General features: G+C 38.9%; 1 protein-coding gene and 1 long non-coding RNA gene across 2 annotated transcripts in view; both read left to right on the forward strand.

Moving 5' to 3' along the window:
- LOC145867298 (uncharacterized) overlaps window positions 1–27945 on the forward strand; it is a 680253-nt gene that overhangs the window by 398284 nt on the left and 254024 nt on the right. The gene's annotated exons all lie outside the window — the stretch shown is intronic.
- Window positions 111–26226, forward strand: LOC145867217 (uncharacterized). Its single transcript, XM_082971292.1, has 2 exons — window positions 111–126; window positions 23314–26226. The coding sequence occupies exons 1-2, from the start codon at window positions 111–113 to the stop codon at window positions 24471–24473; spliced, it is 1176 nt and encodes a 391-aa protein (XP_082827418.1). The 3' UTR covers window positions 24474–26226.

Genomic DNA, 27945 nt, shown 5'->3' on the forward strand with positions numbered 1-27945 from the left:
CCAGAGAAGCACAGCCTTCCTCTGTGACTCCACAGCCTGACAGCCTGCAACGAGATCATCATGACTTCACAAACACACTGTTTAGTTAACACCAGTAGTGTTGAAGGACAATGGAAGATGCATTTGGTTTATTCTCTCAAACAACATATAGATTCATCTTCCGTCAGCTACAATTGTATGGTCATATTGTTATACTAATGTGAAAATCAATGCATTTATTCAATGTTTTCAATGTAATATTATACACATATTATAATGCATATTTTTCTTTAACCTGAATATTTCTTCCTGATGATTAGTTCTTATATGTCATTTTATTTACTCACAGAACAGCTCTGGAGGCTTTGACCACTGGCAGCAGCCTCAGAAGACCTTCCTCTGATCTGGAGTATTTCTTCAGGTCAAACACATCCAGCTCCTTTTCTGAAGTCAGCAACACAAAGACCAGAGCTGACCACTCTGCAGGTGACAGGTTGGGTTTTGAGAGACTTCCTGAGCTCAGGTAGCTTTGGATCTCCTCCACTAGAGAATGGTCATTCAGTTCATTCAGACAGTGGAACAGATTGATGCTCCTCTCTGGAGAAGGATTCTCCCTGATCTTCTCCTTGATGTACTTGACTGTTTTTTCATGGGTCTTTGAGCTGCTTCTTGTCTTTGTCAGTAGACCTCGTAAGTGCTTCTGATTGGACTCCAGTGAGAGTCCCAGAAGGAAGCGGAGGAAAAGGTCCAGGTTTCCCATCTCACTGTGTAAGGCTTTATCCACAGCACTCTTGTAGAAAGAAACTTTAGGCTTGTCTCTGAACATCACAGAAAGGTTCCTGGACGTTGATTGCGGTTCGGCCATTAGATTCTCATTGTTGTTGATGAATGAGAGGAACACATACACAGCAGCCAGAAACTCCTGAATGCTCAGATGAACAAAGCAGTACACCTTGTCTTGGTACAGAACACATTCCTCTTTAAAGATCTGTGTGCACAATCCTGAGTACACCGAGGCTTCATTGACATCAATGCCAGCCTCTTTCAGGTCTTCTTCATAGAAAATCAGATTGCCATTCACAAGCTGTTGAAAAGCCAGTTTTCCCAGTGACAGAATGCTCTCTTTATTCCAGTGTGGACCTGTCTCTTCTTTCCCAAGATACTTTTCATCCTTCTGTTTGGTATGAAACACCACAAGGTGTGTGTACATCTCAGTCAGAGTCTTGGGCATCTCTTCTGTCTTATGTTTCAGCATGTGTTCGAGGACTGTTGCAGAAATCCAACAGAAGACTGGAATGTGGCACATGATGTGGAGGCTCCTTGATGTCTTTATGTGTGAGATGATTCTGCTGGCCAGGTCCTCATCACTGAATCTCTTTCTGAAGTACTCCTCCTTCTGTGGGTCATTGAACCCTCGTACCTCTGTCACCTGGTCAACACACCCTGAAGGGATCTTATTGGCTGCTGCAGGTCGGGTAGTTATCCAGAGGAGAGCAGAGGGAAGCAGATTTCCCTTGATGAGATTTGTCAGCAGAACATCCACTGAGGTTGACTCTGTGACGTCACAACAGATCTTGTTATTCTGGAAGTCTAAGGGCAGTCGGCACTCATCCAGACCATCAAAGATGAACACAACTTTGTACTTGTTGTAGATGGTGATTCCTGATTGTTTGGTTTCCATTGAGAAGTGATTAAGAAGTTCAATGAAAGTGTGTTTGTCCCCTTTCATCAAATTCATCTCCCGGAAAGGGAATGAAAATACAAATTGGACATCCTGATTTGCTTTTCCTTCAGCCCAGTCCAGAATGAACTTCTGCACAGAGACTGTTTTTCCAATGCCAGCGACTCCCTTTGTCAGCACAGTTCTGATATGCTTGTCTTGTCCAGTTAAGGGTTTGAAGATGTCGTTACATTTGATTGCAGTCTCTGGTCTTGCTTGTTTCCTGGTTGTTGTCTCAATCTGTCTCAGCTCATGTTCATTATTGACCTGTCCTGTTCCACCCTCTGTGATGTAGAGCTCTGTGTAGATCTTATTGAGAAGTGTTGGGTTTCCTTGTTTAGCGATCCCCTCAAATACACATTGAAACTTCTTCTTTAGATTAGATTTGAGTTCACGTTGGCAAATCACAGCAAGCTCATCTGAATGAAGAAATAGCACAGAGGATATTAATATTACATCTGTTTTAATGCCTACAGTATTGTAGGACTGTTATAAAGTTTAAATTATAATCATTTATTCTCTTAACTGACTGTATAAATGTGTAAATGTTTTCATAATGCATTACAGACTGGTGTGACTGATTATTATATTATTGGCATTATTGATGGTATTATTAATGTTGTCTCTCTCTGTCTCTCTCTGTCTCTGTCTCTCTCTCTAAATTAATCAACACAATACATCCCTGCTGCTACTTGATGAGGTCACTAGGTGTTGTGTTAAGGCTGCTACAATATCATTGAGTTACACAGCTACTTTAGCTGTACTTTAGCTACAGCTTTTAAATGTTATAAAACAGCATTCAACATGAGGCAGACAGATCTTACTTTTCTCCAGTGTCTCAGCAAGCTCCTTCTGGTTCATTTTCCTCAGGACGTGCAGTGTGATCTTCAGAGCCCCCTCTCTGGCACTGCTCTCCTGCTTCTCATCTTCAGCATCCACCACTTCCTCATCCTGCTTCTGACCCTCAAAGCCTTCTGGGAGTTCTGGACTAAGAATCCTCTTGAACATCTTCAGCTCGTTCTTCACAAATGTCATAATATTCTCTTCAAGCAACTGAAATAAATAAAGTAAATAAATTAAGCAAGAGAATAAATGCTTTCTCATTAACACAATAATGAATGATTGACAGATCAACTTTACTTGAGGAAAAGAAAAACAAATGTACATAACAGGACCACATACACTGAATATGGAGGCCAGGTCTGTTTGATGACTCTGGGAAGACTGACCACTGAGAATCTCTGACTCTGATCTCTCCTGTTGGTTTCTGTGGACAAAACATGAGATTACATCTCCTCATCCAGGGAGTGAGTGAGTACGGACAGACAAACAGACACACATAGACAGAAAGCGGGACAGACAGTCAGAGACAGACAGAGACAGACAGACAGAAAGACACAATCAGAGAGACAGACAGACAGACAGAAACCGGGACAGACAGTCAGAGACAGACACAGACAGACACACACAGACAGAGACAGACACATACAGGGAGGGAATATTGTGTTTGTTTAATTAATATTGTTTAGGACTATGAAAATGGACAAAAGTATTAGCCTATGGATTATGAAAACAACAAAAAGAAATGTGAAAATGGGAGAGGAGAAATGACTAGAGACAGTGTTGTTTAACTCACTGACCATGACCCATGAGTTCTTCTTACCTTTGTTCAGTAGAAAAGTCTCCCTCTCTAAAGAATATAGGACGATTCATAGACCAGTCACTCTTCATGGACACACAGCTGGGAACAGGGGAGGCTGGTCTCTCCTGCTTGATTGGACTTCAACACAACAGAGACAAACATTACATCTCTCATCTACTCTGAGCTCAGATGGGAAACATAAGAAGAGCTCTGGATCAGACAGACAGACAGACGGAGATAGATACAGAGACAGACAGACAGACAGACAGACAGACAGACAGACAGACAGACAGACAGACAGACAGACAGACAGACAGACAGACAGACAGACAGACAGACAGACAGACAGACAGACAGACAGAGCTCAGATGGGGAAACATAAGAAGAGTTTAATTCCAAAACGCTACATATCCATTTTCAGAAATGTTGGTAAATTAGCTTTTATTGTTTAAACCTGTTAGGGCTAGGGGCAGTATTTGCATGGCCGGATTAAAAAACGTACCCGATTTAATCTGGTTATTACTACTGCCCAGAAACTAGAATATGCATATAATTATTGGCTTTGGATAGAAAATACCCTAAAGTTTCTAAAACTGTTTGAATGGTGTCTGTGAGTATAACAGAACTCATATGGCAGTCAAAACCCTGAGACAAATCCTGACAGGAAACTGAAATCTGATGTGTGGATATCACTTCAAACATTTGCCATTGAAACACACAGGGGCTTGCGATTCATTTAGCACTTCCTATGGCTTCCACTAGATGTCCCCAGTCTTTACAAAGTGTTTTGAGCCTCCTACCATCAAAATTGACTGAAAGAGAGGATGTTTACCTTGGTCACAGGAAATGGGCCATTACCATTGTGACGTCGGCGCCCATGGGTACTCTCCCTTTTTGAAACGTTTTGAAAGACAATGCAACCGTCCCAATGGAATATTATTGAAGCCCTGGATGAAAAAGCCCCTAAAGATTTATGTTATACAACGTTTGACATGTTTGAACGAACTTAACCTGTTAGGGCTAGGGGGCAGTATTGACACGGCTGGATAAAAAACATACCCGATTTAATCTGGTTACCACTCCTACCCAGTAACTAGAATATGCATATACTTATTACATATGGATAGAAAACACCCTAAAGTTTCTAAAACTGTTTGAATGGTGTCTGTGAGTATAACAGAACTCAAATGGCAGGTCAAAACCTGAGAGATTCCTTTACAGGAAGTGGCCTGTCTGACCATTTCTTGAACTTCTTTTCCATCTCTATCTTTTACTAAGGATCTCTGCTCTAACGTGACACTTCCTACGTCGTCCATAGGCGCTCAGAGCCCGGGAAAAAACAGAATGTCGTCATCCCAGCCCCAGGCTGAAACACATTATCGCCTTTCTCAAGTGGCCGATCAAGGGACACTGGGCTTAGGCGCGTGACCCGACCGCCCCCGCCTTTGTGATTTTTTCCTGTGTTTGCCGAAAAGGAGATTCCCGGTCGGAATATTATCGCTTTTCTACGAGAAAAATGGCGTAAAAATTGATTTTAAACAGCGGTTGACATGCTTCGAAGTACGGTAATGGAATATTTAGAATTTTTTGGTCACGAATTGCGCCATGCACTACCATTTCGGATAGTGTCTGGAACGCACGAACAAAACGCCGCTATTCGGATATAACGATGGATTATTTTGGACCAAACCAACATTTGTTATTGAAGTAGCAGTCCTGGGAGTGCATTCTGACGAAGACAACAAAAGGTAATCAAACTTTTATAATAGTAAATATGATTATGGTGAGTGCTAAACTTGCCGGGTGTCTAAATAGCTAGCCCGTGATGCCTGGGCTATGTACTTAGAATATTGCAAAATGTGCTTTCACCAAAAAGCTATTTTAAAATCGGACATATCGAGTGCATAGAGGAGGTCTGTATCTATAATTCTTAAAATAATTGTTATGCTTTTTGTGAACGTTTATCGTGAGTAATTTACTAAAATGTTAGCGAATTTACCGGAAGTTTGCAGGGGGTATGCTAGTTCTGACTGTCACATGCTAATGTAAAAAGCTGGTTTTTGATATAAATATGAACTTGATTGAACAAAACATGCATGTATTGTATAACATAATGTCCTAGGAGTGTCATCTGATGAAGATCATCAAAGGTTAGTGCTGCATTTAGCTGTGGTTTTGGTTTTTGTGACATTATATGGTAGCTTGAAAAATGGGTGTCTGATTATTTCTGGCTGGGTACTCTCCTGACAATCTAATATTTTGCTTTCGCTGTAAAGCCTTTTTGAAATCGGACAATGTGGTTAGATTAACGAGTCTTGTCTTTAAAATGGTGTAAAATAGTCATATGTTTGAGAAATTTAAGTTATAGCATTTTTGAGGTATTTGTATTTCGCGCCACGCGATTCCACTGGCTGTTGACCTCGCCTAGACAGGTTAACCTCTCTCGGGTATGTGGGACGAATCGTCCCACCTCGTCAACAGCCAGTGGAATCGAGTGGCGCGAAATACGAAAAACCTTAAAAATGCTATTACTTCAATTTCTCAAACATATGACTTTATGTGATTCATATGATGTATGTCATGACAAAAAATTTCTAAATATTCCATTACTGTACTTCGAAGCATGTCAAACGCTGTTTAAAATAATTTTTTATGCTATTTTTCTCGTAAAATAGCGATAATATTCCAACTGGGCGTCGTTGTTTTCGGTCAAAGGCTGAAAGAAAAACATGGCCACTTCTCGGGGCCGCGCATCTCCTGTCTCTGAGCCACCAGCCTGACCCCTCACAAACAGCGCTCCTGTACCTAGCCCAGAGACAGCAGAGATCTCATTCCACTTTCTGGCACCTTCAGAGAGCCTATGGGAGCCTTAGAAATTGTCACGTTACAGCAGAGATCCTGTATTTTCGACAGAGATGCCACAGAAGCACAAGAAATGGTCAGAGAGGGCACTTCCTGTATGAAATCTTCTCATGTTTTGGCCTGCCATATGAGTTATGTTATACTCACAGACACCATTCAAACAGTTTTATAAACTTTAGAGTGTTTTCTATCCAAATCTACCAATTATATGCATATTCTCGTTTCTGGAAAAGAGTAGTAACCAGTTTAAATCGGGTACGTTTTTTATCCGGCCGTGAAAATACTGCCCCCTACCCTAGAGAGGTTAACACAGTGTCCAAAGAAGGGCCAGATGTATACAGAATGGTGTCGTCTGAGTAGAGGTGGATCAAGGAATCACCCGCAGCATGAGCAACATCGTTGGTATATACAGAGAAAAGAGCCGGTCCGAGAATTGAACCCTGTGGTACCCCCACAGAGACTACCAGAGGTCCGGACAACAGGCCCTCCGATTTGACACATTGAATTCTATCTAAGAAGTAGTTGGTGAACCAGGCGAGTCAGTCATTTGAGAAACCAAGACTGTTGAGTCTGCCGATAAGAATACAGTGATTGACAGAGTCGAAAGCCTTGGCCAGGTCGAAGAAGAGGGCTGTACAGTACTGTCTTTTATCGATGGCGGTTATGATATCGTTTAGTACCTTGAGTGTGGCTGAGGTGCACCCGTGTCCAGCTCGGAAACCGGATTGCACAGCGGAGAAGGTACGGTGAGATTCGAAATGGTCAGTGATCTGTTTGTTAACTTGGATGTTGATGACTTTAGAAAGGCAGGGCATGATGGATATAGGTCTGTAACAGTTTGGGTCTAGAGTGTCACCCCCTTTGAAGAGGGGGATGACCGCGGAAGTGTTCCAATCTTTAGGAATCTCGGACGATACGAAAGAGAGGTTGAACAGACTAGTAATAGGGGTTGCCACAATGGCGGCGGATAATTTTAGAAAGAGAGGGTCCAGGTTGTCTAGTCCAGCTGATTTGTAGGGGTCCAGGTTGTCTAGTCCAGCTGATTTGTAGGGGTCCAGGTTGTCTAGTCCAGCTGATTTGTAGGGGTCCAGGTTGTCTAGTCCAGCTGATTTGTAGGGGTCCAGATTGTCTAGTCCAGCTGATTTGTAGGGGTCCAGGTTGTCTAGTCCAACTGATTTGTAGGGGTCCAGGTTGTCTAGTCCAACTGATTTGTAGGGGTCCAGGTTGTCTAGTCCAGCTGATTTGTAGCGGTCCAGGTTGTCTAGTCCAGCTGATTTGTAGGGGTCCAGGTTGTCTAGTCCAGCTGATTTGTAGGGGTCCAGGTTGTCTAGCCCAGCTGATTTGTAGGGGTCCAGGTTGTCTAGTCCAGCTGATTTGTAGGGGTCCAGGTTGTCTAGCCCAGCTGATTTGTAGGGGTCCAGGTTGTCAAGCCCAGCTGATTTGTAGGGGTCCAGGTTTTGCAACTCTTTCAGAACATCAGCTATCTGAATTTGGGTGAAGGAGAAGATGGGGAGGCTTGGGCAAGTAGCTGCGGGGGGTGGGGAGCTGTTGGCCGGGGTTGGGGTAGCCAGGAGGAAAGCATGGCCAGCCGTAGAGAAATGCTAATTGAAATTCTCAATTATTGTGGAGTTATCGGTTGTGAGTGTTTCCTAGCCTCAGTGCAGTGGGCAGCTGGAAGGAGGTGCTCTTATTCTCCATGGACCTTACAGTGTCCCAAAACTTTTTGGAGTTAGAGCGACAGGATAAAAATGTCTGTTTGAAAAAGCTAGCCTTTGCTTTCCTAACTGACTGTGAATTGGTTCCTGACTTCCCTGAAAAGTTGCATATCGCGGGCAGTATTCAATGCTAGTGCAGTACGCCACAGGATGTTTTTGTGCTGGTCGAGGGCAGTCAGGTATGGAGTGAACCAAGGGCTATATCTGTTCTTAGTTCTACATTTTTTGAAAGGGGCATGCTTATTTAAAGCATCAGACAAGTTACGTACATATAGTTGATTTTATTAAAACACATGGAGCGATTGGTAGAAAGAACAGATGACTCTTGGTTGACCAAGATGTATTTTAGGTGAGGGCAGCACTAGAACATGATGTTGGGGCTCCCGAGTGGCACAGCGGTCTAAGACACTGCATCTCAGTGCTAGAGGCGTCACTACAGGCTGTATCACAACCGGCCGTGATTGGGAGTCCCATAGGGTGGTGCACAATTGGCCCAGCGTCGTCCGGGGTAGGCCATCATTGGAAATAAGAATTTGTTCTTAACTGACTTGCCTAATTAAATAAAGGTTACATTTAAATAAATAAGTGTTTTTTGACAAACCGTTTTTTACAAACCCGTCAAGGCTCCAAATTTGAGAAGGGTTTAAAACAAAGGTTTCAAACCAATGCATGAATGTAATTGAATCTAGGTATGTTTCGCCTTTAATGTAATGACATGAAAAAAATTGGCTGAATATTATACAATGACTTATCAACAGCTCTAATAATTTGCCTCCACAGGAAATCTACACTGGTAATTCTATAATATACTATATAGCCTAGAAACCTGGTTAAACCATCATTATGACATCATGGATGAATTCTAGAATATACTATATAGCCTAGAAACCTGGTTAAACAATCATTATGACATCATGGATGAATTCTAGAATATACTATATATCCTAGAAACCTGGTTAAACTATCATTATGACATCATGGATGAATTCTAGAATATACTATATAGCCTAGAAACCTGGTTAAACAATCATTATGACATCATGGATGAATTCTAGAATATACTATATATCCTAGAAACCTGGTTAAACTATCATTATGACATCATGGATGAATTCTAGAATATACTATATAGCCTAGAAACCTGGTTAAACAATCATTATGACATCATGGATGAATTCTAGAATATACTATATAGCCTAGTAACCTGGTTAAACTATCATTATGACATCATGGATGAATTCTAGAATATACTATATATCCTAGAAACCTGGTTAAACTATCATTATGACATCATGGATGAATTCTAGAATATACTATATAGCCTAGAAACCTGGTTAAACAATCATTATGACATCATGGATTAATTCTAGAATATACTATATAGCCTAGTAACCTGGTTAAACTATCATTATGACATCATGGATGAATTCTAGAATATACTATATAGCCTAGAAACCTGGTTAAACAATCATTATGACATCATGGATGAATTCTAGAATATACTATTTATCCTAGAAACCTGGTTAAACTATCATTATGACATCATGGATGAATTCTAGAATATACTATTTATCCTAGAAACCTGGTTAAACTATCATTATGACATCATGGATGAATTCTAGAATATACTATATATCCTAGAAACCTGGTTAAACTATCATTATGACATCATGGATGAATTCTAGAATATACTATATAGCCTAGTAACCTGGTTAAACTATCATTATGACATCATGGATGAATTCTAGAATATACTATATATCCTAGAAACCTGGTTAAACTATCATTATGACATCCTGGATGAATAAATTTGAGTGGTTACACTCCTCCTTCCCCCATCCCTCAGCTGTTTACCAAACCAAGCCTCTGGGCAGCCATTTTGTTACTGTTGAAAAAACCCACACAACCCAGCAATCTGCCGTTCATACAACAACAAAACTGTCATTCCACCACTGTTTTGGTTATAAGATGATTATGGGGTTGGAGAAATGTAACTACTTTCAAATTCATAGACAGATCTATGGATGCAAGGACTGACCATCCATGATATCAACATTATAGTTTTAACCATGTTGAGGCTATACAGTGTTGATTACATTGTTTCTAAACATTGGAGTAAAAAAAGTTTCTTTGGGGGTTCTGATGGGGTACAACAGTTGAACTAAGCTCATGAGGCATGTGTTATATTCTTCAAGAATCAATGGCTATAAATTAATAATTATAAAGTCACAATATGGATGTAGCAATTGCAGATTTCCCCTTTAACACCACACATCAGTTCAACAACTGCAGAGTTTGTGACTCTGTATTTAAGACAGTACTTACTAGTGTTTATCAGGGCCCGTTCATCGTTAAAACCATTGGATGCCTTAACATGCCTTTGGGAAACCGGGCCCAGATATACAGTTTCCTCCTCTTCTTCCTTTTTCGATGTGACAGTCATCTCCCCCTCCTCTTCCACTCCATAAACTGCATCTTCCTCCTCTTCTTTTACAGTAACATCCTCCTCCTCTTTCACTCTGAACGCATCTTCCTCTTCTTTTACTGAAACGTCTTTCTCTTCTTCTTTCACTGTAACAGCCTCACCCTCTACTTGTTTTTGCATTGAAACAGCCTCCTCTTCCTCCTCCTCTTTGACGAGAGCTTCTTTCTCCGTCCAACAGACCTCTTCATTAGCAGGAGAGTAGCTTAGTGAACTCATGGTCGGAGATGTTAGCTAGCTAGGCTAATGCTAATTTAACCAGCCCGCTAGCTGAATAACAACAACACCGTAAATATGAAATTAAATCGGATAACTAACTAGACGACAGAAGTGGGTTTAAAACACAGTGGCTAATATACACGAAAGCATCTAAAGAGCTTTATTGGTTTGGCTATTTTGTCTAGCAAGCTACCGAGGTGGCTGACTAACTGTTGTTGCTGTTGAACGAAGCGTTCCGTCCACTAGATTTTACGTCACACCAACAGCATTACCTTAAATTCCCACACCGCCATCTGCTGACTGGAGTGGGTAACATAGTTGAGTAAAATGTATATTATAATGTTCAGACAAAAAGTTAAACGGTAGGAACTTCCTGAATTGGAATTACCCCTCTACACATGTACTGCACTGGAATTATCCCATTGGCTGGCAGAAACGTGCAGTTTCGTTTTTATTGGGCCATCAAAGCTGTGTCAGGGATTTTTGTGATTGGTTCCATTTCAGTCACATGTGCATAAGGGAGAGGTGGTGTCTGATGTCTGCAGGTCAATGCAACTGAGAAATATGATCCTTGTAATTATTCTCTGTGAATATCAGCAGTGGTAATGATTGTGAAATATGATCCTTGTAATTATTCTCTGTGAATATCAGCAGTGGTAATGATTGTGAAATATGATCCTTGTAATTATTCTCTGTGAATATCAGCAGTGGGAATGATTGTGAAATATGATCCTTGTAATTATTCTCTGTGAATATCAGCAGTGGTAATGATTGTGAAATATGATCCTTGTAATTATTCTCTGTGAATATCAGCAGTGGTAATGATTGTGAAATATGATCCTTGTAATTATTCTCTGTGAATATCAGCATTGGTAATGATTGTGAAATATGATCCTTGTAATTATTCTCTGTGAATATCAGCAGTGGGAATGATTGTGAAATATGATCCTTGTAATTATTCTCTGTGAATATCAGCAGTGGTAATGATTGTGAAATATTTAGTTCATTTCATCAGAGCAACATGATAATTAATGATTTCTGAACAACCATTTTTTATTTAATGTCTATTAAGAATATCTGATCAACTTTATTTCACTTGGTGATGTTTCATTATAGAGAACATGACAATACATGACATCTACAGTGGTGATGTGTCATTATAGAGAACATAACAATACATGACATCTACAGTGGTGATGTGTCATTATAGAGAACATAACAATACATGACATCTACAGTGGTGATGTTTCATTATAGAGAACATAACATGACAATACATGACATCTACAGTGGTGATGTTTCATTATAGAGAACATGACATAACAATACATTACATCTACAGTGGTGATGTTTCATTATAGAGAACATGACATAACAATACATGACATCTACAGTGGTGATGTTTCATTATAGAGAACATGACATAACAATACATGACATCTACAGTGGTGATGTTTCATTATAGAGAACATAACAATACATGACATCTACAGTGGTGATGTTTCATTATAGAGAACATAACAATACATGACATCTACAGTGGTGATGTTTCATTATAGAGAACATGACATAACAATACATGACATCTACAGTGGTGATGTTTCATTATAGAGAACATGACATAACAATACATGACATCTACAGTGGTGATGTGTCATTATAGAGAACATAACATAACAATACATGACATCTACAGTGGTGATGTTTCATTATAGAGAACATGACAATACATGACATCTACAGTGGTGATGTGTCATTATAGAGAACATGACATAACAATACATGACATCTACAGTGGTGATGTTTCATTATAGAGAACATGACATAACAATACATGACATCTACAGTGGTGATGTTTCATTATAGAGAACATAACATGACAATACATGACATCTACAGTGGTGATGTTTCATTATAGAGAACATAACATGACAATACATGACATCTACAGTGGTGATGTTTCATTATAGAGAACATGACATGACAATACACGACATCTACAGTGGTGATGTGTCATTATAGAGAACATAACATAACAATACATGACATCTACAGTGGTGATGTGTCATTATAGAGAACATAACATAACAATACATGACATCTACAGTGGTGATGTTTCATTATAGAGAACATAACAATACATGACATCTACAGTGGTGATGTTTCATTATAGAGAACATAACAATACATGACATCTACAGTGGTGATGTTTCATTATAGAGAACATGACAATACATGACATCTACAGTGGTGATGTTTCATTATAGAGAACATAACATAACAATACATGACATCTACAGTGGTGATGTTTCATTATAGAGAACATAACAATACATGACATCTACAGTGGTGATGTTTCATTATAGAGAACATGACAATACATGACATCTACAGTGGTGATGTTTCATTATAGAGAACATAACAATACATGACATCTACAGTGGTGATGTTTCATTATAGAGAACATGACATAACAATACATGACATCTACAGTGGTGATGTGTCATTATAGAGAACATGACATGACAATACATGACATCTACAGTGGTGATGTGTCATTATAGAGAACATAACATAACAATACATGACATCTACAGTGGTGATGTTTCATTATAGAGAACATGACAATACATGACATCTACAGTGGTGATGTTTCATTATAGAGAACATAACATGACAATACATGACATCTACAGTGGTGATGTTTCATTATAGAGAACATAACAATACATGACATCTACAGTGGTGATGTTTCATTATAGAGAACATGACATAACAATACATGACATCTACAGTGGTGATGTTTCATTATAGAGAACATAACAATACATGACATCTACAGTGGTGATGTTTCATTATAGAGAACATAACATAACAATACATGACATCTACAGTGGTGATGTTTCATTATAGAGAACATAACATGACAATACATGACATCTACAGTGGTGATGTTTCATTATAGAGAACATAACATGACAATACATGACATCTACAGTGGTGATGTTTCATTATAGAGAACATAACATGACAATACATGACATCTACAGTGGTGATGTTTCATTATAGAGAACATGACATGACAATACATGACATCTACAGTGGTGATGTGTCATTATAGAGAACATGACATGACAATACATGACATCTACAGTGGTGATGTGTCATTATAGAGAACATAACATAACAATACATGACATCTACAGTGGTGATGTTTCATTATAGAGAACATAACATGACAATACATGACATCTACAGTGGTGATGTGTCATTATAGAGAACATGACAATACATGACATCTACAGTGGTGATGTTTCATTATAGAGAACATGACATGACAATACATGACATCTACAGTGGTGATGTGTCATTATAGAGAACATAACATGACAATACATGACATCTACAGTGGTGATGTTTCATTATAGAGAACATGACATAACAATACATGACATCTACAGTGGTGATGTTTCATTATAGAGAACATGACATAACAATACATGACATCTACAGTGGTGATGTTTCATTATAGAGAACATGACATGACAATACATGACATCTACAGTGGTGATGTTTCATTATAGAGAACATGACATGACAATACATGACATCTACAGTGGTGATGTTTCATTATAGAGAACATGACATAACAATACATGACATCTACAGTGGTGATGTTTCATTATAGAGAACATGACATAACAATACATGACATCTACAGTGGTGATGTTTCATTATAGAGAACATAACATAACAATACATGACATCTACAGTGGTGATGTTTCATTATAGAGAACATGACATAACAATACATGACATCTACAGTGGTGATGTTTCATTATAGAGAACATGACATAACAATACATGACATCTACAGTGGTGATGTTTCATTATAGAGAACATGACATAACAATACATGACATCTACAGTGGTGATGTTTCATTATAGAGAACATAACATAACAATACATGACATCTACAGTGGTGATGTTTCATTATAGAGAACATGACAATACATGACATCTACAGTGGTGATGTTTCATTATAGAGAACATGACAATACATGACATCTACAGTGGTGATGTTTCATTATAGAGAACATAACATAACAATACATGACATCTACAGTGGTGATGTTTCATTATAGAGAACATGACAATACATGACATCTACAGTGGTGATGTTTCATTATAGAGAACATGACATAACAATACATGACATCTACAGTGGTGATGTTTCATTATAGAGAACATAACATGACAATACATGACATCTACAGTGGTGATGTTTCATTATAGAGAACATGACAATACATGACATCTACAGTGGTGATGTTTCATTATAGAGAACATGACAATACATGACATCTACAGTGGTGATGTTTCATTATAGAGAACATAACAATACATGACATCTACAGTGGTGATGTTTCATTATAGAGAACATGACATGACAATACATGACATCTACAGTGGTGATGTTTCATTATAGAGAACATGACAATACATGACATCTACAGTGGTGATGTTTCATTATAGAGAACATAACATGACAATACATGACATCTACAGTGGTGATGTTTCATTATAGAGAACATAACATGACAATACATGACATCTACAGTGGTGATGTTTCATTATAGAGAACATAACATGACAATACATGACATCTACAGTGGTGATGTTTCATTATAGAGAACATAACAATACATGACATCTACAGTGGTGATGTTTCATTATAGAGAACATAACATAACAATACATGACATCTACAGTGGTGATGTTTCATTATAGAGAACATGACATGACAATACATGATATCTACAGTGGTGATGTTTCATTATAGAGAACATGACAATACATGACATCTAAGTAGCTGAATATGATTATGGACTAACACTTTGAAGGACACAACTCATGTTGTTCTGGTTAAACAGTGGGGATTTTTTTTACAATTAGGAAATAATATGTCATGTTTTACTCGTACCTCAGCCAGCATTGTGAATGGTTAGGAAATAATATGTCATGTTTTACTAGTACCTCAGCCAGCATTGTGAATGGTTAGGAAATAATATGTCATGTTTTACTAGTACCTCAGCCAGCATTGTGAATGGTTAGGAAATAATATGTCATGTTTTACTCGTACCTCAGCCAGCATTGTGAATGGTTAGGAAATAATATGTCATGTTTTACTCGTACCTCAGCCAGCATTGTGAATGGTTAGGAAATAATATGTCATGTTTTACTCGTACCTCAGCCAGCATTGTGAATGGTTAGGAAATAATATGTCATGTTTTACTCGTACCTCAGCCAGCATTGTGAATGGTTAGGAAATAATATGTCATGTTTTACTCGTACCTCAGCCAGCATTGTGAATGGTTAGGAAATAATATGTCATGTTTTACTCGTACCTCAGCCAGCATTGTGAATGGTTAGGAAATAATATGTCATGTTTTACTCGTACCTCAGCCAGCATTGTGAATGGTTAGGAAATAATATGTCATGTTTTACTAGTACCTCAGCCAGCATTGTGAATGGTTAGGAAATAATATGTCATGTTTTACTCGTACCTCAGCCAGCATTGTGAATGGTTAGGAAATAATATGTCATGTTTTACTCGTACCTCAGCCAGCATTGTGAATGGTTAGGAAATAATATGTCATGTTTTACTAGTACCTCAGCCAGCATTGTGAATGGTTAGGAAATAATATGTCATGTTTTACTCGTACCTCAGCCAGCATTGTGAATGGTTAGGAAATAATATGTCATGTTTTACTAGTACCTCAGCCAGCATTGTGAATGGTTAGGAAATAATATGTCATGTTTTACTCGTACCTCAGCCAGCATTGTGAATGGTTAGGAAATAATATGTCATGTTTTACTAGTACCTCAGCCAGCATTGTGAATGGTTAGGAAATAATATGTCATGTTTTACTAGTACCTCAGCCAGCATTGTGAATGGTTAGGAAATAATATGTCATGTTTTACTCGTACCTCAGCCAGCATTGTGAATGGTTAGGAAATAATATGTCATGTTTTACTAGTACCTCAGCCAGCATTGTGAATGGTGTCTGAGGCGATGACATACTAGACCATGGCAGTAAATCTAATACTTTGGTGTTTTTAGTCATGCATGAAAGGTCTGGGGTGGTTCTGTGGTTATAAGTTACTGACCTTGGAATACATTTCTGGCCATGCTGGCAGGGTCTGAATCAAACCCAATGTCCACCTGGTACACTGGCGGGGTCTGAATCAAACCCAATGTCCACCTTGTACACTGGCAGGGTCTGAATCAACCCAATGTCTACCTGGTACACTGGCAGGGTCTGAATCAACCCAATGTCCACCTGGTACACTGGCAGGGTCTGAATCAAACCCAATGTCCACCTGGTACACTGGCAGGGTCTGAATCAACCCAATGTCCACCTGGTACACTGGCAGGGTCTGAATCAAACCCAATGTCCACCTGGTACACTGACAGGGTCTGAATCAACCCAATGTCCACCTGGTACACTGACAGGGTCTGAATCAAACCCAATGTTAAGGGGAGGGTAGATTGGTCAAGAGGGTGATGATTATTGTTGTTCTACTGCCTGATTGTTATGCAACAACACTGTTTACAAAAGCTTTGTTAAAGAACAAGTTGTTGTTTGTGTCGCACTGCTTTGCTTTATCTTGGCCAGGTCGCAGATGTAAATGAGAACTTGTTCTCAACTGGCCTACCTGGTTAAATAAAGGTGAATTTGTTTAATTTTTTTGTTTCTTAATTTTTTTACAACATTAACAATGTCTACACTGTATTTCTGATAAATTGTATTATTATTTTAATGGATGAAAAATGTGCTTTCTTTAAAAAACAAGGACATTTCTAAGTGACCCCAAACTTTTGAACGGTAGTATATATCTACATGATGTATTGTTACACCATGTAGGAGCAGTATAGACCTAGTCTGTTCATTATATACATCTACATGATGTATTGTTACACCATGTAGGAGCAGTATAGACCTAGTCTGTTCATTATATACATCTACATGATGTATTGTTACACCATATAGGAGCAGTATAGACCTAGTCTGTTCATTATATACATCTACATGATGTATTGTTACACCATGTAGGAGCAGTATAGACCTAGTCTGTTCATTATATACATCTACATGATGTATTGTTACACCATGTAGGAGCAGTATAGACCTAGTCTGTTCATTATATACATCTACATGATGTATTGTTACACCATGTAGGAGCAGTATAGACCTAGTCTGTTCATTATATACATCTACATGATGTATTGTTAGTCCATGTAGGAGCAGTATAGACCTAGTATGTTCATTATATACATCTACATGATGTATTGTTACACCATGTAGGAGCAGTATAGACCTAGTCTGTTCATTATATACATCTACATGATGTATTGTTACACCATATAGGAGCAGTATAGCCCTAGTCTGTTCATTATATACATCTACATGATGTATTGTTACACCATGTAGGAGCAGTATAGACCTAGTCTGTTCATTATATACATCTACATGATGTATTGTTACACCATGTAGGAGCAGTATAGACCTAGTCTGTTCATTATATACATCTACATGATGTATTGTTACACCATGTAGGAGCAGTATAGACCTAGTCCTATAGCTAGTCCTATATTATTTTATACTAATACAATTGCTCAGAGAAAGAGATTTAGTTTAAAATGTAATTCTCAAAAGGTTGGGGTCTGAATTATTGCCTCCCATGTTTTCAATACTCCAGCACCCTCCCCTTGGGAGAATAACGACACTGAAATGTTTTATGAGATTAGAGAACACATTGGGTGGTATCTTAGACCATTCCTCCATACAGAATCTCTCCAGGTCCTTGATTTATTTAGTCTGTCTTATGGACTGCCCTGATCAATTCAAACCACAGGTTTTCAATGGAGTTAAAGTCCGAAGACTGAGATGGCCATTGAAAATGTTGATTTTGTGCCCAATTAACCATTTCTTGGTGGATGTTGATGTGTTTTGCTGGAAGATCCTCTTATGGCCAAGTCTCAGCCTCCTAGCAGAGAGGTAACCAGGTTTTGGGCTAAAATATCCTAGTAGTGGGTAAAGTTAATTTATTTATTTCATACAGTAATTTTAGCTCATCTTTATCAAGGGTATCAATAACTAGGTGCTTATTTTGATATCTAGTTATTTGACTGAATCAGAAATACAGATGTGGAGTAGAGGTTAAGTTTGTTTTAAATTCTCAATAAAAAAATCTGAACTAATCAAACAACACTTGTTGCTCTTTGTACGTGTTGATATAATATTCATATTTAATGGAGAGAAAAAAACGTTTCCCTAAACTGCTTTATAATATTATAATTCAATGAAGAATAAAAAAAGTTTTCCCTCCTCAACTGCGTTTCCTCCCTCCAGACAGCAGATGGCGATATGTGTCTTTCAGGCGATGTTTCTAGTGTGACGTATAATTTAGTGGACGGAACGCTTCTTCAACAACTGCAGCCACCTCGGTAGCTCGCTAGCCGACAAAGTCGGAACATTCAAGTTCTTTAGACAATTTCGTGGTTTATTTGTCACTATGATTTAAACATACTTATGTGGAAACAACTTGCTACCCCATTTAATTTAATATTTACGTTGTAAGTCAACTAGCTGGCTGGTTAAGTTAGCATTAGCCTAGCTAGCTAACATCCCCGACCATGAGTTCACTAATCTACTCTCCTCCTGCTAAAGAAGAGGTCTGCTGGACGGAGAAAGAAGCTCTCGTGAAAGAGGAGGAGGAAGAGGAGGCTGTTACAATACAAAAACAAGTAGAGGGTGAGGCTGTTACCGTGAAAAAAGAAGAGAAAGACGTTACAGTGAAAGAAGAGGAAGACGCGTTCAGAGTGAAAGAGGAGGAGGATGTTACTGTGAAAGAAAAGGAGGAAGATGCAGTTTTTGGAGTGAAAGATGAAGAGGGGGAGATTACTGTCACATTAGAGGAGGACGAAGAAGAGAAGACTGGAGAACTGATTAACACTAGTAAATACAGTGAGTACTATCTAATAAAACAGGGACATTGATCTGATTAACACCAGTAAATACAGTGAGTACTATCTAATAAAACAGGGACATTGATCTGATTAACATCAGTAAATACAGTGAGTACTATCTAATAAAACAGGGACATTGATCTGATTAACACCAGTAAATACAGTGAGTACTATCTAATAAAACAGGGACATTGATCTGATTAACACCAGTAAATACAGTGAGTACTATCTTATAAAACAGCGACATTGATCTGATTAACACCAGTAAATACAGTGAGTACTATCTAATAAAACAGGGACATTGATCTGATTAACACCAGTAAATACAGTGAGTACTATCTTATAAAACAGGGACATTGATCTGGTTAACACCAGTAAATACAGTGAGTACTATCTAATAAAACAGGGACATTGTTCTGGTTAACACCAGTAAATACAGTGAGTACTATCTTATAAAACAGGGACACAAACTCTGCAGTTGTTGAACTAATGTGTGATTTTTAAAAGGGCATTCTACACTCAAATATGTTTTTGTACTGTATGAATTGTTCATGACGTCCTTTCCTGTTGAAAAGTGATATAAATACAGTAAATTATAAACACACTAAAGGGAAACAAGTAAATGTTTTGAGCAAAATAGTTTTTTTAGACAACTGCAAACTAGAAGGGGTGAGTGATGTCATAGTAAGGCCTTCAATGAGTTGGCTTGATGGGAAGTCGTGATGTCATCCAATAGGAGACTGATCTTCATGTGCATATTCATTATTCTTTTTAAAATCCTTCCTGTTCTGTCAAGTATGTTGTTGATCATTGCTAGAAAGCCATTTTCAAGTCTTGCCATAGACTTTCAAGACAATTTAAGTCCAAACTGTAACTAGGCCACTCAGGAACATTCAATGTCATCTTGGTAAGCTCCTCCAGTGTAGATTTGGCCTTGTGGTTTGGGTTATTGTCCTGTTAGGACAGTTTTTTGTATTCAGATCTCTGAAATGCTCTCTACCTACGTAACATTTAGTGTCTCCTTATGTTACGCTGGGAAAACAGTTTTCATGGGCACAGAAATCCTAAATCATTTCAGAGTTTGCTAAATCCAATGGTTCTAACCGAGTCACCTTAACTTTATTGACAACACCCAAATGGATACTGTCATTAATGCGGTTCTTCAATAATTACACATAATACTTAATACTGTAGCTGTTTAGTTACAGTCACATGTTCAACTATCATCAGCTGATCCAGGAAATCATTTTCTGAATGACAGTCACATGACAAACATCACGACATGCAACAACAACCAAAGTGCTTCTTCATTCATTACTCTGGTAAAGACAGTTATGCCGTGCTCCACGTTGGATCCAACATCCCTAACAAATTCATGTTTATAATGTGCTATTGTCTGGTTGATGTACTGTAGGGTCTCGTTAGTCTGTCTGGACACAGAGATACTTCGCTCATAATGTGTAGAGAACTGTTCCTTGATGGATAGGCTATTGTACAACACACAGAGCTATTTTCCTATATTCAGGACATTTAGAATGACAACACATTACAGAGTAGCCTAGTGGGATTATTCACAAAATTATCTGGTGATCAGGTTATGAAATGTCATGACAGACATTTTAGTTTCCATGTTTCACCTGAAATATTAAATGATTTATAGTCCTAGGTCTATGTTATTGTTAGGTGAAGTTATGGGTCCTACAGTAGGTCTACGTTATTGTTAGGTGAAGTTATGGGTCCTACAGTAGGTCTATGTTATTGTGAGGTGAAGTTATGGGTCCTACAGTAGGTCTATGTTATTGTTAGGTGAAGTTATGGGTCCTACAGTAGGTCTATGTTATTGTTAGGTGAAGTTATGGGTCCTACAGTAGGTCTGTGTTGTTGTTAGGTGAAGTTATGGGTCCTACAGTAGGTCTATGTTATTGTTAGGTGAAGTTATGGGTCCTACAGTAGGTCTATGTTGTTAGGTGAAGTTATGGGTCCTACAGTAGGTCTATGTTATTGTTAGGTGAAGTTATGGGTCCTACAGTAGGTCTATGTTATTGTTAGGTGAAGTTATGAGCCAATTTGTTAAACACTTGGTGTACAAACCCTCATTGTCAGGCTGATGGAAAAGCTAGCCAAAGAGCATTTTACTGGTTGAAGTGTTTTTTAAGTATAAAGCAGTTGATTTGCGACAATAACACAAACATATTAAGCAGGAGATTCAAGCGAGCCTTACAATTATAATCCAAAAGTAATGTGAAATGCACTCATAAGCAACCTGCAAATGGAGGCTATTTTTGCTGTCAACCTATGAGAACTCCCCTGTGTTTTCCCCCACGGTGGTGAATTAGTGAATAGACACAGAGCTTAATGTGAGTTTCCTTGAGTAGCACTCCTGATCTTGTCCTGATAGTGTGCTGTAATATTCAGAATACAAGGACGAGGACCAGCTGCCTCCAATTGGAGATCAACCCCAAAAACAACAACATAGAAATAGAAAAACTAGAACTTAAACATAGACATAGAAAACCACCCAAAAACACCCCCTGTCACGCTCTACTATAGAAAATGACATCTTACAAGGGTCAGGACGTGACAACTACATCCATAACTAGTGGTTTCCTCATTACCAGATATACTACATCCATAACTAGTGGTTTCCTCATTACCAGATATACTACATCCAAAACTAGTGGTTTCCTCATTACCAGATATACTACATCCATAACTAGGGGTTTCCTCATTAGCAGATATACTACATCCATAACTAGTGGTTTCCTCATTACCAGATATACTACATCCATAACTAGTGGTTTCCTCATTAGCAGATATACTACATCCATAACTAGTTGTTTCCTCATTACCAGATATACTACATCCATAACTAGTGGTTTCCTTATTACCAGATATACTACATCCATAACTAGTGGTTTCCTCATTACCAGATATACTACATCCATAACTAGTGGTTTCCTCATTACCAGATATACTACATCCATAACTAGTGGTTTCCTCATTACCAGATATACTACATCCATAACTAGCGGTTTCCTCATTACCAGATATACTACATCCATAACTAGTGGTTTCCTCATTAGCAGATATACTACATCCATAACTAGTGGTTTCCTCATTACCAGATATACTACATCCATAACTAGTGGTTTCCTCATTACCAGATATACTACATCCATAACTAGTGGTTTCCTCATTAGCAGATATACTACATCCATAACTAGTGGTTTCCTCATTAGCAGATATACTACATCCATAACTAGTGGTTTCCTCATTACCAGATATACTACATCCATAACTAGCGGTTTCCTCATTAGCAGGGAGGAGTTTCTGCAACCAAATTGTGTCGCCCTTATAGTCCAAACACAGAAAGGGGCAGAATATTGGAGACCAAAAGTCGTCTGGCACACTGCTTAGAGTTTCAACAACATGAATAACTTATTTCTAGCCTACAATCATCGATGTTACTACTTATGTGAAAACAAGACAAAATATGACTATTCTTGCTCATTTTAAGACAATTGTCAAATAATTTTAACATTCATTACAGACGTCAATTGTTGTATAACATCATGGCTCCGCTGTTGGCATCACCTTTTACAGTGGATTACCGCTGTTGTGGGCCTTTAATCATCTGTCTGACTTTGTTGTTCACACAGGAGAGAGACGTGACTATCGTGGGTCCTCTGAGGAGCCTCAACAACATCATGATGCTGACAAGGCAGAGAAGAGTCTCTCCAGATCAGAACACCTCAAGAAACACCCGCAGAGATCCACAGGGAAGAGAACTCACTGCTGCTCTGACTGTGGGAAGAGATTCACCTCATCAACAGGCATTAAAATTCATCAGAGAACACACACAGGAGAGAAACCCTATAGCTGTGATCAATGTGGGAAGAGTTTTGGTCAATCTAGCAATCTGACAGTGCACCAGAGAACACACACAGGAGAGAAACCATATAGCTGTGATCAATGTGGGAAGAGTTTTACTGAGTCTGGGGGTCTGATATTACACCAGAGAAGACACACAGGAGAGAAACCTTATAGCTGTGATCAATGTGGGAAGAGTTTTGGTCAATCTAGCAATCTGACAGTGCACCAGAGAACACACACAGGAGAGAAACCATATAGCTGTGATCAATGTGGGAAGAGTTTTACTGAGTCTGGGGGTCTGATATTACACCAGAGAAGACACACAGGAGAGAAACCTTATAGCTGTGATCAATGTGGGAAGAGTTTTGGTCAATCTAGCAATCTGACAGTGCACCAGAGAACACACACAGGAGAGAAACCATATAGCTGTGATCAATGTGGGAAGAGTTTTGGTAAATCTAGCAATCTGACATCACACCAGAGAACACACACAGGAGAGAAATCATATAGCTGTGATCAGTGTGGGAAGAGTTTTACTGAGTCTGGGGGTCTGATATTACACCAGAGAAGACACACAGGAGAGAAACCTTATAGCTGTGATCAATGTGGGAAGAGTTTTGGTCAATCTAGCAATCTGACAGTGCACCAGAGAATACACACAGGAGAGAAATCCTATAGCTGTGATCAATGTGGGAAGAGTTTTGGTAGATCTGGCCAGCTGACAGTGCACCAGAGAATACACACAGGAGAGAAATCTTATAGCTGTGATCAATGTGGGAAGAGATTTGGTCAATCTGGCCATCTGACATCACACAAGAGAACACACACAGGAGAGAAATCTTATAGCTGTGATCAATGTGGGAAGAGTTTTGCTGATTCTGGCTCTCTGACTCAACACCAGAGAACACACACAGGAGAGAAACCTCATAGCTGTGACCAGAGATAATCTGATAAAAGATCTCTGATCAAACATCAGAAAATACATGAAGGAGTTGTTTCATGATATCAATGAAATGATGTCACAATGTAGAATGTTTTAACATTTTAGTAGGAGTATTTTAATGATGTCACAATGTAGAACCCTAAACGTTTGTCCCCTGTTCTATTGATTTCAACATGATATGGATATTAACCTCAGGGGGAAAATCCAGTCTCTGAAATGGAAGAGTACTATTTATGAGATTTAACTAAAAGTGACTAACACAAAAAGAGCTGTGTTACACTTACCATGTTGGTGACCCACTGGAATCAAAATGCAACACTTCAAAATGTAGCTAGCTGTTTTCTACAAATTCTCCTCTAACCAGGGATGTACACATTATTCCCAGATTCCGTGTGGTTTTTGAGCTGTTAGTTTTAACAGGACGTGCAACCTCATCTCCCTCCTCTCGCACAATTGATTTCAACATGATATCTATGAGTTATGACAAATAAGTGTTGTGTTCCTTTGTTTAGCGACCCCTAAATTTAAATGCATCACTCCAAAATGTAGCTGACTGTCTTCTGCAGGTTGTCCTCTAACCAGTGAGGTAAAATATATCTCCATTTCCATGTGTTTTTTGTTTTGTTGTGTTAGTTTGAAGAGCAGATTCAACCTGATTTCCCCCCAAATGGATATCAGTGATTTATTGCTACTTGTCAAAACAACAGCGTTTTTCGTGCTTGTGCAGTTTATAAGCTGCTTGTTTTAAATAATACAAGTAATATGATTATTGTGGCAGATGTTTGTGTATATAGCACATTTTATGTTTAGATTTGGACATGTTAAAATTGTGTTTTGACATTGGGGATATCCCACCTAGCAACATGTAATTGAAAAGCTGTTGAAAATAAGACTATGCAACCAAATATTTCATATTTACATTTCATGTAACATTTAGTAATAATTATTTATGTAACCAACTGACTATTATATTGACATTGTTACCCTGTTTTTATAATATCAGGGTTCATTCTCAGATGTGCCAACCCAAATGTACTAGAGCATGACATTGGGGACTGGGCCCCGATCCAACAACATGCCTATGTAGTGAACCCTGAGAAGAGAGAGAAGCTCTGCAGTGAGGTGGAAAGTTACTACGGATATTGCAGGAGTTTCCTCTTGAAATCAGACATGTCTGTGGTAAGGACAACTTGGTTGCTGATTGTCTCAAGGGTGGGCAGTCAAAAAGATTTGTGTTTTGTGTTTAGCCAGTGTGTTGCCATGGATCACAATTTATTATGACTGCATGTTTTTCCGTATTGGAGATGAGTTTTGTTTGGACTCGTTCCAAGGGGACGAGAGTTCTAGAAGCTAGTGAGTTTTAGGAAGACTAGAGTTCTAGAAGCTAGTGAGTTTTAGGAAGACTAGAGTTCTAGAAGTGTATATATATTGTCTTGAATTGTTGACAGCCAGTGGACACCATGTTTATATTGGTGAAGGTGAAGCATTGTAGTTGATTATAATGTGAATTGGAAGTTTTTTTCTGTTGTTGGTGAGCATTCTCTTAAGGTGTTACCGTCTTTGGTTTTTCCATTTTTGTTTTGAGGTTTGGAATGTAGCACGTAGGACGCACTGATTGGTGTCACCTCGTTAGTCAGTATGTGTTACACCTGTGCTGGCTTGTCCATCTCGTTAGTGGGAAGGTGTTTCACCTGAGCTGGTCCAGGTTCTATTTAAGAGTGTCTGGCCCAGTGCTCCAGTTGTCTTGATACATGTGGAGAGTCAACACCTTTAGTTGCTCCACCTTTTTGGTTTACTTCCTGTCTTTAAGTTTGGTGTGGGTTTTTCTTTTGTTTGTCTCTTCTTGGGCAGATTTAGTGGGTCTCATGGTGGGTGTCTTTTAGCTCCCAGTTGTTGTTACTAGTCAACTTTCAGTGGACACTGAGAGCAAAACTGCAACATTATGTTATAATACTTTTATTGCATCAAATGGTTGTTTTATGCAACAGAATAGAGGGTTCTTAGAACTATTGTGTCTGTGTGTTCTACTGAGGATGGGCCTCTGGGAGAAAACACTGACAGGAGATTTGCAATGTCTTTTGGGTGATAAAACCTAAAGAGACCGCATTCCAGAACATGAGTTAATGTTTCTGTTCTATATGGTACCAGGGAGAGATGACCTCAGGGCCAGACCCTGGTCTCTACACAAAGAGTACTGTTTTTACAGCAGATACTGTCTGCTGAGAATTATAAGTATCTTTCATACAAATCTTAACCTTGTGACCCGTTCTATACATCTATTGTTCGTCATGTAGGTTGAAAGGGGTGTATCTTGGCTGTAAAAGACCTTTGTACTTTTGTCTCGGGGCTTTCAACGAATCATCTGGGGGTGATTCATCTCTCAACGAATCATCTGGGGTTGATTCATCTCTCAACGAATCATCTGGGGGTGATTGTTCGACCAGCCATCATTATCATAGGGCACCCAATTGATTGACTTTATGTGTGTTGTATTGACCTGCTCCCTTATAAGTGAATAAAGATTTACTTTAAGAATAACTCTGACTTGTGTGATAAGTTTGTCTCAATTAATATTAAAGAAATTCACCACATTTGGCGATGGGGATGTGAATCTTGACTTGGTGACCGCTCCTGGTGACCTGGGTAAATGGTGCTCCAGGGATCCCTCTAACTTAGGATCTCAGGGAGACCACACTTCGGGAACAGAACAAATGGACCCACCTTTGATCTGAGAGGCAGCGAGCCGAGTGGATACCACATCTCGAACGTAGTTTAAAAAAAGAGGTGAGTGAAACACGCAAAGTGTAGTTTTTAGAAAAGCCTCGTAGGATCTGAGTGTGTATTCCTGTGTGGAGGTGTAAACAGGGCCCAGTCAGTAGGCTCTGAGTGTGTATTGCTGTGTGGAGGTGTTAACAGGGCCGAGTCAGGAGGCTCTGAGTGTGTATTCCTGTGTGGAGGTGTAAACAGGGCCCAGTCAGAAGGCTCTGAGTGTGTATTCCTGTGTGGAGGTGTAAACAGGGCCCAGTCAGGAGGCTCTGAGTGTGTATTCCTGTGTGGAGGTGTTAACAGGGCCCAGTCAGGAGGCTCTGAGTGTGTATTCCTGTGTGGAGGTGTAAACAGGGCCCAGTCAGGAGGCTCTGAGGCTGAGTCAGCTATCTGTGTGAACTGGATGAAAACTAGAATCTGTGTTTACTAGTTAAGACCATTTATGATATAGTATAAGATAGTAAGGTGCACCTAAAATTGTTTTATATCTGGACCCCATTTTAGAATTATTGAAAGATGTAAATGTATGAGTTACATTATCCTAGGAACTAACCATGAGATAGAAATGTGAAAATATTCCTGCAGGTTAAAATATTGTTGAAAAACAACTAATTGATTAGGTATGTTTGAGAATAGCATTGTGTGACTGTGATATGAGAGTTGTGTGAATGTGGTTGAAATATGGTCATTGTCTGGGAAACTAAAGTTT

Source organism: Salmo salar, unplaced genomic scaffold (assembly GCF_965601325.2).
Source record: "Salmo salar unplaced genomic scaffold, fSalSal1 ptg000257l, whole genome shotgun sequence".
Classification (NCBI taxonomy): domain Eukaryota; kingdom Metazoa; phylum Chordata; class Actinopteri; order Salmoniformes; family Salmonidae; genus Salmo; species Salmo salar.